Consider the following 20,158-nt stretch of genomic DNA (forward strand, 5'->3'; position numbering starts at 1 on the left):
TTCACCAGAGACAGAGTGGGGAGCAGAACAGGCAAATCTACGAAGTACACTGCTGAGGGGAGCAGCGGGCGGGTCAGGAGAGGCCTGCCATGCCATGTGGTCACCTCCAGGGCAGGTGGGAATCGAACTCATGCGGAAGTGGCTTTAGTTTCTCAGTGCTGTGCTTTAACCCGCTGCGCCACCAGGGAGGGCCCGACTTTAGCTTCTTAATGCTGTGTTTTAACCCACGGTGCCACTAGGGAGGGCCCGAAAATCACAATTTTTCTTTAATCATGTTAACTCATATTAAATGTAGGGAATTGTTAATGCTAGTGGAGATGTCAAAGACAATATTAATATTTACTAATTCAGGATTCATGAGAAACATGTAGTCTCAGTTATACACTTGGAAGTAAGCAGTGTATTTTGTTTCACAAGACTAGATGAGAATTTGGATGGAAAAGAACTAAGGACAGAAACACAGGACACTGCATTTTAAGAAATACAGACGTCTAAGCTGGAAATAATGGAAAATAATACAAAAGAGAGGGCAAAAAGTTCAGGAAAAAAAAATTAGATGACAGCTAATAGACCGTTTAAAGAACAGAGGACTGAACAGCTTTGTTAATGCAAGTGAAAAGAAGTAGAATAAGGACCAAGAAATACATATTATTTTTGGCAAAACAGAGACCATAGAAAAGAACAATTCCTTATTAGAAAAACTAATTGATTAAACTCATTGATATGGACAACTGTGGGACAAAGAACCACATTGAACAACTAACAGTATTTCAGCATTCCAAAAGCAACCAGAGATAATTGCATGCTCTAAAGGCATGAAAAATTCTGAGCAGAATCTTTCTTCCCAGATACAGCCTGTCATGGTAAGCCCAAATTCACCCACATAATTTTAATTGATGTCAATAATTTTAACATGGTTATTCATATTTTTCACAACTTGATGACTTTATTTTACTCACAGCCAATTTTGTACTCTAAAATTTGGTCTTTCCATGGTTGATCATTTTTTCACCGCCTTCTTGGATCAGTGTAATGCTCAGACTGCTCTTGTTTATGATTCTATTTCTTTGTCAGCATGTGGTAACAATGAATATCGTTGACCTGGTTTCTCAAGTTTTCTTGAATGGGTGGTACATCTTTCTTCCTCTCTCTCTTTCCTTCTCTTGCTCTTTCTTTCTTTTCTTTCTTTCCTTTCTTTATTTCCTTCTTTTTTGCCTGCATGCACTGAAAGGAGTATTTTTACCATCTTGGTTGTCTCTGCACCTACCCTTGTCTCCAGACCTCCTCATCTTTTTCCTTTCCAACATGCTGTGGCTGGTTGTTCTCTCATACTGATTTAATATATCTTTAAATCTTGATAGACTATGCAATACCTAGATGGTAATCAGCAAACAATAGAAAGAATATTACTAAGATATTCTTATCATAAGCCACAGTTATTTGAAGTGGGAAAAGACTTGTCTGTATTATTCTTTTCTATATAATGATTCACTCATTCCCTCAAATAAACTTCACTGAAAAGTTTAAGCACTGTGGGCTATGCACGACTAAAAGTATCTCTGAACAAGGGAATAATTTCCAGACCTTAAAGGAGTCTGTTTTGAAAGTTAAGTAGCACAATACAAGTATGTTAAAGAAAGTGTTGTTGTTACAGCCCAGCTTTTCTAGACATACAGTCTCTAGTAAATGTATTTATATCTTCATTTAAAACAGGTTACTATGTATATTTGTTAACTAATACAGAAGATAATTTTCTGAAATGGACTCAATGAATTTTTATGTTCCAATGAAAACAAACTGTCATGATCCTCTGATGATGTGGTGAAGTAAGGATCTAGGATCTTGTTTTTCAATGTGGCTTCACTCTGCTAGAAAAATGTCGTAGTGTGTAAGTGATACATTCATGCTTTTAATAAGAGATCTAAACTTCCTGTGTTTTAGTTCCTCCAGTCATTAGTCCCCACCCAGAGGAGTATATCACTGCTGTGGATAAGCCTATCTCTCTACCCTGTGAGGCAGACGGCTTCCCATCTCCTAACATTGTGTGGCATAAAGATGGGCACGCAATTACAGAATCTGTCCGCCAACGCATCCTTAGCTCTGGGGCTCTGCAAATAGCCTTTGCTCAGCCTGATGATGCTGGCCAGTATACATGCCTGGCAGCTAATGTGGCAGGATCAACCAGCAAGAGTGCCAAGCTCACTGTTCATGGTAGGTGGTTTAACAGAAATTGTTTCCATCTGATACATTACTACTCAAAGACAAGAAATCACCAAGAAAAAATATTATATTATGGAATATTATGGAAATCAAATCCAGTAATCCAAATAGGTGTGAGTTAGTGGTATTTGGTGCATGTATAGTGGGTGTATGTGATATGTGTGTTGTCGGTGTGGTTTAGGTACGTTTGCCCTTTAAATCTGTTTTCTGTATGCTGTGTTTTGTTATATGTGCGCATATGTGTGTGAGGGAGACAACTTTTATTACGCAAGGATAATTGATATATTACAAATAATCCCCTCATGGTGTGACTGTTGGAATCTGTATTTTGGCTCATTGTTTTGTGACTCATCCAATTTTCTTGTCAAGCTGCAAGTTATGTTGGTAACAGTTACTCAACATATGACCTATTTATTAGTACAGTTTGAATTTAATGTTATCCATTGTCTTAAAGTAGCAAAATATCTACATGTAGATTTTATAACAAAAAGAAACCTTGTCTTGTCCTTTGTATTCAAGCAACCAACCAGCAATATATTTTAAGACCAGCACTGAAACAGTTGCTAGTATATATCTTAAGGCTAATATAGAATATTGATTAATAACAGTGGTAGGAAACAACAAGCAAACAGAAGGTTGGTTCCACTTACTATTTTCACTACTACTATTAGTACTAGTAATAGTAATATTCTTATTTTAATGATGAGTTTTGTTATTTTTTTTCAAACTTCTTAAGTTTGTGAGAGCTTTTTCTTTTATATATATATATATATATATATCTCAGGTGCACTTGAATTCCTACAACTCCATAGTTACAGTGGTATTTACACTGTTGAAATTTCACAAGTGGAATTTTTAATTGAATAATGAATAAGTTAGGGAAAAATTAATGAACATGTGTGAATTTTACAAATTCCTTCCCTGGTGTATACCTTATTTTAGTTTATATGGTCAAACTTATCAAAAATACACACTAGCTCTTTAGTTTTATGAAAATAAAGCCCCTTCTTCACAAACATTTGTAGAAAATTTACCAAAATTGGCCATATGCTAAAGAGCAAAGAAATCGTTAATAAAATTTTAAAATACAGGCTTCATTTCCTGCCCACAATGTAATAAAGCAGGAAATGTGTAATGAACTTTATATGCCAAAACTCCAGCCCCAAGTAAATAAAAAAATTCCATTCTAGTTAAGAAGTAGGTCAAAGCATATGTTTTTATTTGAAGATTGTTTAGAAAATAATAAAAAGGATACCACATATCAAAATGTATGTTGTGTGCCAAAACTAAAATCACATATAAAGACATTTATTTAAAATTTTTAAGATTTATTTTTATTTATTTGTGCATATGAGAACTGGAATGTAGGCCAGAGGTGCAGGGAGTGAGAGGATTCACCCGAGACAGAGTGGGGAGCAGAACAGGCAGATCTGGAATACACTGCTGAGGGGTGCAGTGGGTGAGACAGAAGTCTGCTGCACCATGTGGGTCACTACCCAGGCTGGGGATAGAACTCAGTCCACAATGGCTGAGATAGGTTGAAAGCACGAGGCGTAAGCCCTGTGCAACCAGGGAAGCTCCCTGCCTTAAAATTTTCTTTTTGAAAAAGGTCTAACTGAAGAAAACATACTAATATTTCAACTTTGTGACCACTAACTGAATAACCCCAAGTAAGCAGGATAAAAGAGATAACTAAAATTCTACATAAAATCATGAAAAAAAAAACAGCGAATATTAACATTACCTACAATTTTTATTCATATAATCATTCATGTAATGTTTGTATATATACTTATATGATCAAAAATAAAATATGAAAAAATGGAGTTTACGCAGCAGCTTTATTTTTGTTTAAACCAACTGTTACTTGTCCTGTTCTTAAAATGTCATCAAAACTGACCCATCTCACTGATAAGTTTAGAGTTTATTTTTACTTTTGAAAATATGAAGTGCATTCTTCATATTTTTAAATCTTTCTTTAACAGATTATATCTTAGTTCTAAGTTCATTGAGGTATTTCTCAGTGCAATAAAATATTCCATTCAGTTTTCTATTTTGTCTAAATTCCAGTTCAAAAAAATTTGAGGTACAGGGAGCATTTCCCATTACTATGCAGCAAATTAGGAAATCACTATAAAAATTTCCTCTGTGCCAGTACAAAAACTGAAGCAAATATCTTGGTCTAATCTTACTTGTGTTATTTGTAATATGTGAAATACTACAAAAAAATGTTTTTCTTTAGCAGCTTGTGATATTTATCATGTTTTTTAAACTAGTACTTTTGTTATTTCATCCTCACAATGTGTCTGTGATACAAATCAAGCAGTTATACAACCACAGATGCATTTTATTGTTGTTCTGTTTTACTTCACTAAAAAAAAAAAAAAAAAAAAAAAAAAAAAAGCAGAAGAAGTTCAAATAGGAAAAGGAAGGAAATAAAATAAAATCTAAATATTTCCATGACAGTTTGAAGTGATTTACTCAGAAACTGATTACAAATGTATTTAGTAAGTTCATATCCTTTAGAATTTGTGCTAGTATCAAAAATATTTGTTACTTTCAGATTTCAAACAAATCAATAACTTGATTAGAGCCCTTTGGTATTGCTGCAAGCAAAATTGCCCTCAAAAGTCTTTTTGTGTGTGTTAGCTTTCAATGTGAATAAAGATGTTATTGAACTCAATATCCTGAATGGCTATATGTATTTTTATAATTTCTCACAGTACCACCCAGAATCCAAAGTACAGAAGACTATTACACGGTCAATGAGAATTCACAAGCTATTCTTCCATGCGTGGCTGATGGAATCCCCACACCAACACTTAACTGGAAAAAAGATAATAATCTTTTAGTGAACTTGTTAGGAAAATATACTGTTGAACCTTATGGAGAACTCATTCTGGAAAATGTTATGGTAAGTCCGCTAGACAGGAAGAGACACATTAAGCCAAATTGTTAATTCACCTTTTAACTTTTGGTATTTTAACTTGGAATATAGCCTTTAATAATGAAAGGGACACACTCATAAATTCAGGTCACTAATTTCACTTTACACATTTAATAATCTAAATCTGAAAGTAGCATTCAGCCGATAGCAAAAATGGCTTCCTTCTAAAATTTTTATTTTACTGTTGTGAAAATATGTGTTTATCAAAAAAAATTCTAAGTGCCTTTGGTATATTCCATATTTTTAACCATGTATGGGGATGGCTAAGGAGTGAAGATATTGTCATGTCTGAAGTATTATTAAGCAGCTAGAAAAAGCAGTTTTGATTCTCCTCAGGTTTTTTGATAATACTTTCTGATCACTGATAGAAAACTAACTTCTTAGGCATTTGTGCAAGCTGAGGGTTTTGCATGAGCTGAGTTGGTCTCCTGGTGTACAAAGCCTGTGTCAGAAGCATCACAGGGGTCAGTGAAAGTCCACTGTAGCCATGCACAACACACAGCTTTAATAAGTTTTGTGTTCTGACAGTGTCAGTACTTACTACTGTTAATAACACTAATTGTGGCAATAATCCTTAAATACTGTTAAATATAATTTAAATGTGAATCAACTTTCAGAACTTTTGTGCATATCCTCTTTCTTCATTACAAAATGCTGACATTTGATTACAAAATCTCAGAATTAAATTGAGAAGATTGAGATGAAAAAAAAAATGATTGTATTCACTTTACAAAATAATCTCAGCAATGTGCAGGATTCCTGGAATTACTGGGTAAATATCCCTAGTGACAGGCTATCAATAAACCTCACTTTGTCACATGTGCCAGCAAAAATTGTATTTATTCAAATCTAAGTTCCCATTAATTGCACAATGCATCATTATTTCATATACCACCTAGAAAGAAAAAAAATGCAGACAAGTAGAGAAGATTATTGGGCTTTTAATATAGATCCCAATCTCATAGATATTAAAAGTTAAAAATATAAATTTTAGAATTTATAAAATGAGGACAATTTTGTTTAAACTGGTAAATTACATTGTCAGAAAAGCCATGCTGTTTTTCAAGCAAAAATGCATCATGACTTTTCTGAAACCCAATATATCTAATAGGGATTATCCTCGTGTTTGGGAATGTTAAATTTGCCCCTCAATCATTCTTACTGACCTGAAGGAATTAAATGAAAAAAAATCAGACTTTTCATGGAACTACTCAGATAAACTGTAAGAATGCCCAAAATTAGGTAGTTTGTAAATGCCAGATAAAAAGATAAATGATAAGTAGAAATCTAAAATAACATAACAATCTAGATTTTTATTTTATTTTACTAGCAGTCCTTATTTTGTCCAACCTTCCATTCAGATTTTAAAATGCTTCACTTCCATAAAATTCAGTAAACTTCAGTTGTCATAAGCTAGGTATTTTAAGGTAAGTAACATGAGGTTGGGGGACCTTTACAGGGTTCCTTCCTTTGCCCCTTAAAAAAGAGAAAGCATGCAAATTTGTGTTTTTTATGATGAATGATTATAAAAGTTATGCTACATTTCTAATCAATTGTTTGATGTTTTAATGCATAAAATATCTTAAACTTTAAAAAAGAGAATAAAAGGCTCATAATACATGCCTGATAATTCAGAAGCATTCCTTTAAGTGTTAAATTGATTTAGGCACTGAGAATAGAACAGGGAAGAAAAAAAAGAAAGTCCTCTTCCTCATGGAGTTTGAGTAGTATTACAAACAATAAAAAATAAAAATAATGTATACAATAAGTCTGACAAAAATGTGTAGGAGAGTGTGGTAAAGGAAATCATGAGTTGGAGGGGTAAAGGTTATATTTTCCATAGAATATTTGGGGTAAGTTCCCTTTGGGAAGATGACATTTGAACAGCACTTGACAGAAGTGAGTGAACCAAGCAAAGAACTAGGGAAGAACAAACCCAAGTAGAATATAGACAGGTAGAGCGGAGAACTTAAGGTAAGGACACACTTAATGTATTGAGAAACATGATGCCTGTAAATGAAAAACAAAAAATGAAATGTCAGAGAAAATGGAGACCAGAGCATACAGTTTCTTGTAGGTTATCAACAGTTTTGCCATTTACTCTGCGTAAAGTCATAATCCACTGTAGGTTTTGAGCAATCAACGTGTTACTGGCCTAGCTCTGTTTCCATAGTGTTGTCACTATGGTGTTTACCTCACATGGTAGCTGCCCAATAGTGTTGCAGTTTGACTAAATTAACTGTTATCCTGAGAATAAGAATAAGATGGCAGGGATAGAAGCCTGAATCCCTACTTTGCGAAGGTGTGCTGTAGTGGAATGAAAAAAAAAAGGGACTCCATACAGATATAGTAGAAAAGGGACAAGAAGTGGTTCTATTCTGCATATATTTCAAAGCTATGAGTCCCTTGCTAGGTTGTAAGTGGTGTTTGAAAAAGAAAAGTAAATGATGTTTCAAATATCTTAGAACAAAGCGTGAACAACTGAAAGACATGATAGCCATCAAAGAAGGGGGAAAACTACAGGTAGAACATGAAGGGGAAAGACAAATTATGAATTCACTTTTGTGTATGAGAATCATTTGTCTTTTAAGCAGCAGCATTGAAATGAAAAGTTGGTTATAACTGGAGAAGACATGGTCTGATTATAGTGGTTCTCATCGGCACATAGATGGTACTTAAAGCTATGATGAGATCGCCAAGCAACTGAATGCAGACAGAGAATAAAAGAGGGCCAAAAGTGGAGTCCTTTCATGTGCCAATAAAAACACTAATGATGAAGGGAAGTTAGCAAAAGGAAATGGAAAATCAGTAACCAGAGAGGTGGGAAGGAAACCTGGGGACTGTGATGGCCTGAAATCACAGTAAGACATGGTTTTAAAAAGAAAGGAAGCACAATTAAAGGAAAAGAATCACAATTGTGTCAAAATCATCCTTACTCTTTGCCATTTCGTTTGCTCATTTTGGCGGTTGTTTGGTGCTATGTTACCCAGAGAGTCAACTGTGCCTCCAACATTAGCCTTTGGGATAGCCTGTTCTTTATTGTACCTTGCAGCTGCTCTTGATGGTTACAAAGCTTTAATATCTAAAGTTTTCTAAGACCATATTACTATAAAAATGCTAGATTTTTGTAAAATATGACTCATATTTAAACTCATATATTTTAAATTGGTATGCAAAAGCTAGTCATCTGGTTTAGACTACAAGATGGAAATTTATGTTGTCTTTAAATAAAAGCACTCCTTTGTGGGCCAGACAATGCAATTTTATGCCTTTTTATGTAAGATTGTTCTTTTAAGTCCTGTGGTTTTTATTTTTTAATTTAAGTTGGAGGACTCTGGCACCTATACCTGTGTTGCTAACAATGCTGCAGGTGAAGACACACACACTGTCAGCCTGACTGTGCATGTTCTCCCCACTTTTACTGAACTTCCTGGAGATATATCACTAAATAAAGGAGAACAGCTGCGATTAAGCTGTAGAGCAACTGGTGTCCCATTGCCCAAGTTAACATGGACCTTCAATAACAATATTATCCCAGGTTGGTAACCTCATTCTAAAGAAGTGAATAAATCAACAAGTCTAGAATGCAAAACTAATCTGCACTTTCTGTAACTGTGGGAATTGGTTGAAAGTTAATGAAAAATAGATTGCCTTAAGTTCTGGACAGTGGCTTGACTGGATCTTACTCTCTACCCTGTATGTATGTTCTTTTCATTCTTTTTTTAAAAATTATTATTTGTGCATACAAAAACTGGGGTACAGGCCAGAGGTGTGGGGGGTGAGAGAATTCAACAGAGATAGAGTGAGGAAAAGAACAGGCAGGTCTACTGAAATACACTGCTGACGGGGGCAGTGGATAAGACAGGAGAGGTCTGCTGCGCCATATCTGTCACCTCCCTGGCCTGGGATCAAACTCATGCTGTAGTAGCTTCAAATAGCTTCATAGGGCTGACATAACCCTTGCATCACCAGGGAGGCCCTGTTCCTTTCATTCCTTTGAAAGGGTAACTCATTAAAAGAACAGGATATATATATATGTATGTAAATTTATATATATGTAAATTTTTCATCTAAAAACAACTCCCTTCCCCTGTGTATAATTGTATATACAGATAATTAAACGTATCACCTTTAGACCTAGCTTCTTTGATAAATGACTAAGATGGAGCTTGTTTGCAGTTTTGCAGATACATCTGGTTATAGAGAAATCTTCACTGTATTTATTAATCTCTATCAACCTCTTAGCACACTGTTAATTGTGTGCTAGTCAATGTGTCAGTCCCTGAAACTCATGAAAACTTTTCACTAGAATGGCCACTGTCTTCTTATTAAACTTTTTCAGTAGCATATAGACAATTCTGGTAATGAGAAGCTATCCACATCCCAAAATTGAATCTTGAAGTACCACACCATTAATATTTAGTAAATATGTTACTAGAAAAGCTACAATAAGCATGAATTTTTTTTCTGCTATGAAGATTTAAGTTAATGACTAAAATTTGTCATCTTACTGCCTTAATAATTATAGTGTACCTCACTAATGAAAAACAAGGTCTAAAATAATGTAATAAGTAACTGCTTTCTAAGGGTATAAGAATAATTTAGCTCTTTAAAATTTGTTCTACTTAAATTTTGAAAGTTTAATGTTCCGGCCCTCCCTGGTGGCACAGCGGGTTAAAGCACTGCACTGAGAATCTAAAAGCCACTTCCTCATGAGTTCGATTCCCGCCTGCCCCGGAGGTGACCACATGGCGTGGCAGACCTCTCCTGACCCGCCCACTGCTCCCCTCAGCAGTGTACTTCATCGATCTGCCTGTTCTGCTCCGCACTCTGTCTCTGGTGAATCCTCTCACCCTCCACATCTCTGGCCTGTACCCCAGTTCTCTATGAATAAATAAATACATCTTTAAAAAAAAAAGTTTAATGTTCCACTTAATGTTCATCAGCCTGAAATTTAAAAAAATAATTTGAATGGGGGAAGCAATGCTAGTCAATATACTTACATCATTAGATATTTGCAGATATAATTATAACCTTATATAATATTGGTTACTTTAGGAGTATCTTATTTACCTTAGATTCTACTCCAAATAGTATAGTTACCATTGTAAATCTTTCTATCAACATTATAGAGAAGTTGAAATTATTACAGATCTGATCTTGTCATTCTTACCTAACTAGCATGTTTTGGGATTTCCCCTCCAACCTACCATGTCAGTTAAATTATAACCACAAATGTTTTCATGTGTTTGATGTAAATTGTTTGGGAGGAATAGTGCTGGTGAGATAAAAAAAAAATGGAAAATGTCCTATTTCTGAATGAAAGATTTTTTTGAAACCCAGAGAGACTATGAGCCAGCTTTCAGCAACATTTTGCCATGAAAGGTGTACTTCAAATCTAAAATAATTTTTAAAAATGTTTATTTTCATTCTCTTTTCCTGTGCCTTCTGCTGTTTTTCGTTCTTCAAACAAGTGTCTACAGAGACAGCAAATAGCTCAGAGGAAGAAATCTGTGGAAAAGGCTCTATTAACCAATGTCAGAATGAGTCCTTCTGGTTCAGTTGCTGGTTCAACTCATAAATCTAGCTTGCAAAATATTTAGCTGTTGTGATGATTTTCCTAGGTTACTGAGAGGCTTTTGTGTTGCTTCCTAACTTGTTCCCTCAGCCCACTTTGACAGCGTCCATGGGCACAGTGAACTTGTTATTGAAAGAGTATCAAAAGAAGATTCTGGTACTTATGTGTGCACAGCAGAGAACAGCGTTGGTTTTGTGAAGGCAATTGGATTTGTTTATGTGAAAGGTAGGTAGAAGTTCTTAATTTATAATTTATTTATAGTGAGTGGTTTCTGTTTTACTTCCTTATCACAAAGTAATGTGACTTCAGTTTATTATTCCTCTAGACTTATCCACAGATATGTAAATTCATATCATGTAGTATGAATTCATTCACCTTAAAAGTAGATGAAGAAATTATTTGGCACAGAGTAGGATCATCTGCTTAGATTATTGAAACTTGCAAATTTGTCATGAGCAGTTGATTTTAGAAAATTCATGGGGGTTGAAAGTGGCCTTTCCCCTCTTCATTAAATTATCTTTCTAAAACATTTAAAATCTTAAACAAATTAACAGTTTATTTTCATTTGTTTATGTCTTTTGATATTTCCCAGAGCCTCCAGTCTTCAAAGGTGACTACCCTTCCAACTGGATTGAGCCACTTGGTGGTAATGCAATCCTGAACTGTGAGGTGAAAGGAGACCCTGCCCCAACCATCCAGTGGAGCAGAAAGGGAGTGGACATTGAAATTAGCCACAGAATCCGACAACTTGGCAATGGCTCCCTGGCAATTTATGGCACTATTGTAAGTCACAGTGGAAACCACTCACAGTGGAATTATCCATGAGCATTTAAAACTTCCACAGTCCATGCATCACTGTAGGTCCATGGATGGGAAGTTTCTCTTATATCCCTATTTAAATCATAAACCAAACCAGTAACAAACCCTTAACTTCTGATTGCAGAACCCAAGCTAGCAGAAGGCAGCGGTTATGGGGAGGAAACTCAGGTCCAGTAGAACCTGGTGGAGGATTATTAGGACTTTTCTGGTGGGCATGGTGTGAAGACATACATTTTGACATGTGAATCTATAACCCCTAAAACAAATACAGCGTTATAAAACAATATTACCTCAGTAAACATAATTGGGGAAAAAAAATAAAACATGAACCAATGGAGTCATTTTAAAAATTGAAACAGTGGTTCAGATTGATGATTTTTAATGCTTTCAAAGGAATACAGATGATAAACTAATTTTATTGTTTTTCCCCATTGTTGATATATTATTTAATATCTAATTTTCTCACATCGGTTTCAAAAAAAGGAAATTGAACAATTACAAACATAATTATGAATAAGTTATAAGATAGAATTCTTCACTAACCTGACAGACTTTATTAGGCTGTCTAAAAGTTTCAGTAATAAGGAAAGTGACTGGTGCTTTAAATTATTTTGAGTTAGGAAACAAGATATTACATCTAAAAATTCCTCTACTAGACTGTATAATTTCTTAACCTATTGTTAGATTAACTGAAAAACTAAAGATATTGTATCTAAACACCTGAACCAATGTACCACTCTCAACATTTTATTTTCCTTCATTTTATGTCAACATTTAATGTTATTATTTCTTCAATTTTGAGATGGTTTCTAACTTTAGCTTCTGTAGCACAAAAGAATTCTTACTTTTCATTACATTCTCTCCCCTTGTCCACTGCATAAATACTGTTTCTGAAAGCCTTGATCATATCAGTTTTAATACTGATACTATTTTTCTCACTATCCAATTTCAGATTCTTAAATATACATCTGTAACCCTGAAACTCTTCCAAGTTCCATTTACAATTTCCTATTAGAAATTTCTGTTTGGATAATACATTGACACACCCAATTAAACATCTGAATCAGCAATTTATACACATCCTCCCACCTTCTTCTACTTTGTGCAATTCAGATACCCTTTATTGACTTAATCTTTCTGCTAAGAAGACTTCTGTTTTTCTTTAACCAAGTTCTCCTGTGGTTCCATTCATGGGGCCTTAATGAAATCTCTTAAGTAGTCACCAAAACTAAATTCCTAGGGAACTTATTTTTAATATGTATATAAAATTGTGGTTTGCAGCCTGTCATTTACAATTACTTGTAAATTTTCACTTCCCCAATTTCAAATCCTCTAAATAAAGGTGAGGCTAAATGTTTTCTGTAAAGTAATCCCCATGAGAAAGAACTTAGGTTTTGTTCATTTATCTTCATATCTTGATGTTGTTTTTTTTTTCCAAAATATCTATAATAATAACATCAGCATTTTTCTTTAGTAAAATAATTCTGGTAGGTGATCATTAAAAATGTTAAATTTTTTGGTCTCTTGCCAGTTAACTATTCTCAAGCATAATTACAACCAGTTTTGAAAATACTTAACCTGGAAATTTCTGTTTCTTTTTTAAAACCTACTTATGAGATTACATATATGTAGATTTTTCTACTTCTATAACATATCCTTCTCAAGAATGAAATTTCATGTAAATGATCATCATGATGAAAATGAATTTCTCTAGGGTCAATTATTAATTTTTTTCTTACATCATTGTTCATTTTAGTACAATATTTGATTTCTCCCATTATGTGTCATTCCCATAATTCTCTCACCACTGCAACACCCGTGAACTATCACCAGAGGTCCTTGTGCTCTTCCTTCCATTTTGATCCCCTCCCACTCCATTGCTGGATGCCTCAATTCTATAGTTTGCCTGCAAATTTTGTCTTTTTCCTGACCCTTTGTTCAGTTTCCCTCTGCTCCCCCATAAGTGAGACCATCTGATATTTTTCTTTTTCCATCTGACTTATTTTGCTTAGCCTAACCCTGAAGGGTCATATTTTATAAATCACTGCTTCTCTCCTCAGAATGAAGATGCAGGCGACTACACGTGTGTGGCTGCCAATGAAGCTGGGGTGGTGGAGCGCAGCATGAGCCTGACCCTGCAAAGTAAGCAGCGGGATTAAGCTGTAATGGTTACACACTTGAGTGAAGAAATGGAGCCCAATAAAGAATGTTTGTTTTCTTTGACTTAATAGCAAGTATGTTAATGTTAGCTTTTAGAGTGTGTCTGATTTAATTTTCTGCTGCTGATGTCAAACATATTGTCAAGCTTAAGACTTATATAGCTTTACATAGATAATTTTCTTTTTTTAATCTAACACATGCAATTCAAATTGCAATTCCTTAATGACAGAACACTTATATCTTAAGTGTCCTCATCAATAAATCACCTGAAAAATATTCTGTGCATACTTATAAGATGTATACAAATATATTACATTTTCTTTATCCATTTATTCCTCAATCAACAGACACTTAGGTTATGTCTTGCTAAGATGGTGTTTTATTAAAGTACATATATATCAAATGTTAAACTTTTGGGATGTTATTAGAAAAAAAAAGTAGAATTTCATGGTAAGTAAGCCTGACAATAAAAAAAAAGCTTATTTATTGACTATATAAGGAGCTCCAAGCCCTGCTTAGAAATACCATGTTTATTTGTTCATTATAATATGTTTTCATTTTCTTAGTTGACATAATGTTAAGATCCCTCCCATCAGATAGCAATTTCATAAGTATACCCGCCATCAAATCATCCAGAGTCCCCACCATACTACCATAGTCCTTTGTGATTACTTCTCTCTTTGTTCTTAACCTTTCCCACATCCTCTCTCCATCTCTGACCCAGTAGTTCTATTCATAAGCATCTATAAAAAAAAATCAAAAATATTAATTCAAAAGGAGACTTTCACTCCCATGTTTATTGCAGCACTATTTAAAATAGCCATATTATGGAAACAACCTAAGTGCTCAAAAATAGATGAATAGTTCAAGAGAATGTGATGTATGTATACACAGTGGCATATTACTCTGTGATCAAAAAGGAATACTAAGTTTCTTTGCTGTATATCTTCCCAGAATGTTAATATGCTGATATGGGTTATATAATGGAAAGAGGAGGCTATGATGTACCACATTTCTCAAGTGAATGCTATTTTTATGAAACGTTCCTTCCCTTTTTGTCGTGAACGAAGGGAAGACATCACATGATGGAAGCATATTCTACTCAGTTGGTTCAAAAACAGTTATATTAGATCAGCTCATATGAACATATTAACAATTAATTAAACAAATGAGACACATAAAAAGTCCATAAATATAATTTGTTTTAAATTAATATTGAAGCACCAAAATCAATGTCTTCATTTAGATAATGCTCATATTTAAGTAATAGCTATGTGACTGATTGAATTAATAAAGCGCAAAAGATGTATATATGAAATTTTATTGAAAGTATGTAGCCTTATGCAAGTTGAGGTATTGAAATATGATATCTTTATATTCTGACATAAAAATAGTGATTATCAGAGGAGAAAAGGAAGTAGCATGGGAAGTAGAGCAGTGAGCATCGATTTGATAGTGGTTTAAGTGGTAGAACTTTGGTGCTGGGTGTCTGTAGCACATACATTTTTTGAGGTATAAAGCCTTACTACTGAAATATATGATTTAGTAAATCAGGTTTTAAAAGATTCTGAGTTTTATTGCTCTTTGCCTATCATAACAACAGATGAGCTCATTTAGTCTTTAATTGTTATTCAGTGTTGAATAATTGGTCGGAAGCATTTCCTTTATTCAACAACAACAGATCATTGACTACATGTGTAATCTGAGCACGAGGAGAGAAGTTAACCCTCAGCCTAGGAAAGTTCTTAGCATGAAGTTAATGTAACCATCAAGTAAGAAAACAATTATGTAGGATGATGTGAGCATGTATGAGTAAACCAATATGAATAATGCAGTATGTGACACAGAGTCGAATAGCGTTTGATATAATTGTTTATAAAGGACAACATGTCAGTAATACCAGTATAAAAAATAACAGCATAAGAATACCACAACAAAAAACATTTTACTTCTGTTTTCATTCTGTATTCTACTTATTCCAGATTCACTCCTTGATCTCAAAGATAAAAACAGCCCCCCCTGAATTGTCTGATATTTATTACCTCTCCTTGAGAAAATCATTACCATTCACTTGAATCTCACCTAAACACTGCTTTCATCCTTTGTTCTTTCAAAAATATGCATACTGCCCTCTCTTTACCTACTCAGGTGTACCTTATATATTATTATTCTCCACAGTGACTCATCCTTTCATTGTTAAATCCACATCTATCTATTGCCTTCTCCCCAAGTAGCCTCCTTTCTAGATTTAACCTTACCCATATTTGAAGATCCAACTCAAGCTGCTTCTTCCCCATGAATTCTTTCATACTGTGTTTATTGACACTATAGAGCTGTCTAAAGATAAACAGTCTTGTGAACACTTTTGCATTCTTGCTAAGGACTTTCCTTGATAAGCTTGCCTCCACTGAAGGTTAACTTCTCCTTCCTTAATACCATTTTCTCCTGATTGTCTTCCCATTCAGTTATCAGTTCTTAGTATCATTTATTGCTTTGACTGCTGTTCATGTCTTAATGATGCTACAATCGATTGTGTGTGAATCTTCACATCTCACTTTATACAGCAATCTTATTCAGTCATGAAAAACTCACATTTGTATTTCTAACCCATGTCTCTATTTGAAGTTTCACACGTAAATAACTACATCTAACATCCTCACATGAACGCTCCACAGATACCTCAATCCCAACAGTTCTAAAATGGATGCAGATCACCCAATAATCTGTCCAATTAATCTGCCCCATCTTATTGGCCAAATCTATATACTATAAAGTAAAATTCCCCTTTTTATTCAACACATTCAGTGGCAAGTCCTGTCTTTCCTTTTTCTCTCCATTTCTAGTGACTTAGTTTTATTTGCTCTATTAAGTTATTGCTGCTTATGTTTTCATATTACCACACATTTACTTATTCTAAATTATATATTACCTATTCTATTACTAAATTCTGAAGATGTGTTATATTATAACTAAACTCTGTAGATGTGTTATATTACTAACTTAATGTGCCCATCATATCAGAAGACTGATCTTCTAGAGACTAAAAATTTTATCTCTGCCCTCACAAAGCTTAGGCTTTTAAAACGTATGTTTATTGAATCAATGAATGATGACCTATGATAAATTAAGTTTATATTGATTCTTTACCTTAAAAATAACATAAGGGAAATAATTGAATGTTCACCATGTAAAACAGGCAAAAAACAATGACGACAACCAATTTATATTAATACTGTTGTATGCTTACCTCACTAAAGAGCTGTACTTGTATCATATTGGTGTAATGTAACATGAATCTTCTAATGTGGACACTGTTTGTAAGGATGCAAAGGTGAAGAGAGGTAGTAAAGAATGGAAATAAAATTTGAATCCAGATGCATGCCTCTACACTCTATGCTCTCATTAATCTGCTTGGAGATTGTATTTTTTTGGCATTTACTAAATGGAACAGAGTTAGTAATTTATCAGTTTCAGTGAAAAATGTTAGCAGTTGAGAAGCTATCATATTTTATAAGTAAATCAACCCAATTACATTTTTTTTTCAAAATGATTTTACTATCTATGGTAAAAATAACTCCACAAAAATAAATAAATAAGAAACACAATGTGTTTTTTTGCACAGGTCCTCCTATTATCACCCTTGAGCCAGTAGAAACTGTTGTTAATGCTGGTGGCAAAGTCACACTGAATTGCCAGGCAACTGGAGAACCTCACCCAACCATTACTTGGTCCCGCCAAGGGCACTCCATCTCCTGGGATGAACGAGTTCACATGTTGCCCAACAACTCATTATATATTGGTGCTGCTCAGAAAGAAGATACGTCTGAATATGAATGTGTGGCCCGAAACTTGATGGGTTCTGTCCTTGTCAGAGTGCCAGTCACCATCCAGGGTAAGTGTGACCAGATGGATATTCAGGTTACAAAGCACCTGGAACAACCCCAATCTTGGAAATCACTAAACATCTTAGTATAAACTCCTATTATTCTTAAGATACTTCTAGATTATGGAGAAAAGACAAAAGTTACTTTGCATTTCTAGATCTGAGTATCTCTATTTTTAAAAAGTAGTGAATGATCTGTCAGTGTGCATCACTCGCCATTATCTTTCTCTGCATTAAATCTTACCATTAAAAGCAGCCAACTGGTGATTCAGCAACATATCTTGCACAAAGAAATGAAATAAGATATGGAGTATTTACTAATTAGGAAATCAAATAGTTAAAGGTCACTGAAATGATTTTACAATTGTGCAAACATAGTCATTTGTTGGATAAAATATAATGCTGAGGACAGTATGCAAAAGAGAGCAGCCATCTTATTGGCTAGTTCTTCTACATATTAACAAGAACCTAGATATTTACTTCATTCTAATGATCCTCTAATCTCATTTACAAACATTACCCAGTCCTGGAAGTCTCAAAAAATTTTATGGAAATTTTTATGGCTGTTTATGGAAATTTTGATTCTTGAAAAAGATTGCTAGATAATGTCAAAATGTTAACAGAACTTCCAGAAAAAAATAACCAGTATGGTTTGTAGTTATGAAATGTCAAGTTAACAATTCAAAACCCCAAACTGAAAACTGGTTTCCAAACCAAGTGAAAGTTATTCAGAAATCAGTGCATATATTTAGCTTTAAAAATGGTCCATATGACCAGGCGAGAAAATAACAAAAATAATGAACAACCATAGACCAGAGACATTCTGTGGGGGTGGAGTGGGGAATGGGATCAAAAACGGGGGGTGGGGAAGGGAGGGAAATGCACGGGACTATGGTGGTGGCACAGGGGTGATTTGGTGATGGGAAACCCGTGGGGATTACAATTGAGATGAAAAAAAATGTGCGAAATGATGTAAAAATAAACTTTTTAATAAAAAAAAGTGAGAAAAAAAAAAAAAAAAAAAAAAAAATGGTCCATATGTATATAAACATGTAAGTTTCACCTATAATCTCTAACTCTTTAGCAACATGTCCTAGTGAGCCAGAATTAGAGCTGGAAAGAAACTCCAGTAAGCTGAAGTTCTCTTGTGCTTAGATTTTAATTTTACCATGAAGGAGAGCATCCATAAGTAATTTCTCAGTTGTTAGATAAGCTTTAGATCTAATACATATCTTCAATGAAATCCAGTTTTGCAATTTTTTTTTTTTTTACAAAAAGACAACACATTATGTTGCATTATGCTTTATTTACAGTTCATGGTGGATTTTCCCAGTGGTCTGCCTGGAGATCCTGTAGTGTCACCTGTGGAAAAGGTATCCAGAAGAGGAGTCGCCTGTGCAACAACCCCTTTCCAGCCAATGGTGGGAAGCCTTGCCAAGGTTCAGATTCAGAAATGCGAAATTGTCAGCATAGACTGTGTCCAGGTAACCCTTTAACCCAGCAGATTTGCACATATTCAGTAGATACTCAGTTCTGTTCCATAACTGTGGATAGTCTTGATGCTGGTGTTTTTAATTGAAATATATCTGATGGTGTCACGTTTCACCATTGACTAGTGGATGGTAGCTGGTCAGAATGGAGCCCTTGGGAAGAATGCACCAGGAGCTGTGGGCGTGGCAACCAAACCAGGGTGCGAACATGCAACAATCCATCAGCTCAACATGGTGGGCGACCGTGTGAAGGGAATGCTGTGGAAATAATCATGTGCAATATTAGGCCTTGCCCAGGTGAGAACCCTCAGTAAGCAGAGCTTGTCTGTTTTGTTTTTTTGGTTTTTTTTTTAAGATTTATTTATTTTTGCATACTTCTAGAATTGGGGTATTAGGCCAGAGGTGCAGGGGGTGAGAGGATTCACCGAGACAAAGTGGGGAACAGAACAGGCAGATGTACTGAAATACACTGCTGAGAGGAGCAGCAGACGGGGTCAGGAGAGAGCTGCTATGTCATGTGGGTCACCTCTCCTACCAGGGATTGAACTCATGCTGCAGTGGCTGCAGTAGCCTCATAGTGCTGTGCTTTAACCTGTTGCACTACCAGGGAGGGCCCAGAGCGTATCTATTTTTAACTCTTATAAACAGGTTATAGCTAACTTTTCTTATCTGTTATATAAAAGTGTTTTTATGGCACCTTAAATATATTCATTCTCTGTACTCTTCTGTGTCATGATATTAATCATTGTTAAGTAAAAAATTACATTTTGATTGCATTTGATGAAAGACTCAAATTCAAGTGTGTTTTGACCGTGTTGCGAAAAAAATAAGTAATTGCAAAATCATAGAATTTTAGAGGTAAGAAGAGTCTTACCTCTGTCACAGTCATTCATCCTAGAAAAATGAAACTAGAGAAGTTAGATTCACCCAGAAACATACTACTGCTGAAGGATAAGATATCAGCTCCCATTCACTAACTGTCTACAACTATTCACTTAATATCTAAGTAGAAACTATGCTAGGTGCTACTTATTTTAAACAAGAACTCTGTAATATAGATA

The 20,158-nt window shown here is 34.7% G+C and overlaps 1 protein-coding gene across 1 annotated transcript in view; it reads left to right on the plus strand.

Moving 5' to 3' along the window:
• Positions 1 to 20,158, plus strand: part of HMCN1 (hemicentin 1) — a 442,964-nt gene that overhangs the window by 381,968 nt on the left and 40,838 nt on the right. The window contains exons 79-87 of the mRNA XM_004688154.2: positions 1,942 to 2,211; positions 4,944 to 5,134; positions 8,492 to 8,705; positions 10,836 to 10,970; positions 11,338 to 11,528; positions 13,625 to 13,706; positions 17,347 to 17,616; positions 18,921 to 19,091; positions 19,224 to 19,394. Of these exons, the coding sequence (XP_004688211.1) occupies positions 1,942 to 2,211; positions 4,944 to 5,134; positions 8,492 to 8,705; positions 10,836 to 10,970; positions 11,338 to 11,528; positions 13,625 to 13,706; positions 17,347 to 17,616; positions 18,921 to 19,091; positions 19,224 to 19,394 (1,695 nt within the window). The remainder of the gene's footprint in view (positions 1 to 1,941; positions 2,212 to 4,943; positions 5,135 to 8,491; positions 8,706 to 10,835; positions 10,971 to 11,337; positions 11,529 to 13,624; positions 13,707 to 17,346; positions 17,617 to 18,920; positions 19,092 to 19,223; positions 19,395 to 20,158) is intronic.

This window comes from Condylura cristata, unplaced genomic scaffold, assembly GCF_000260355.1.
Source record: "Condylura cristata isolate star-nosed mole 26May11 unplaced genomic scaffold, ConCri1.0 scaffold00024, whole genome shotgun sequence".
Lineage (NCBI taxonomy): Eukaryota > Metazoa > Chordata > Mammalia > Eulipotyphla > Talpidae > Condylura > Condylura cristata.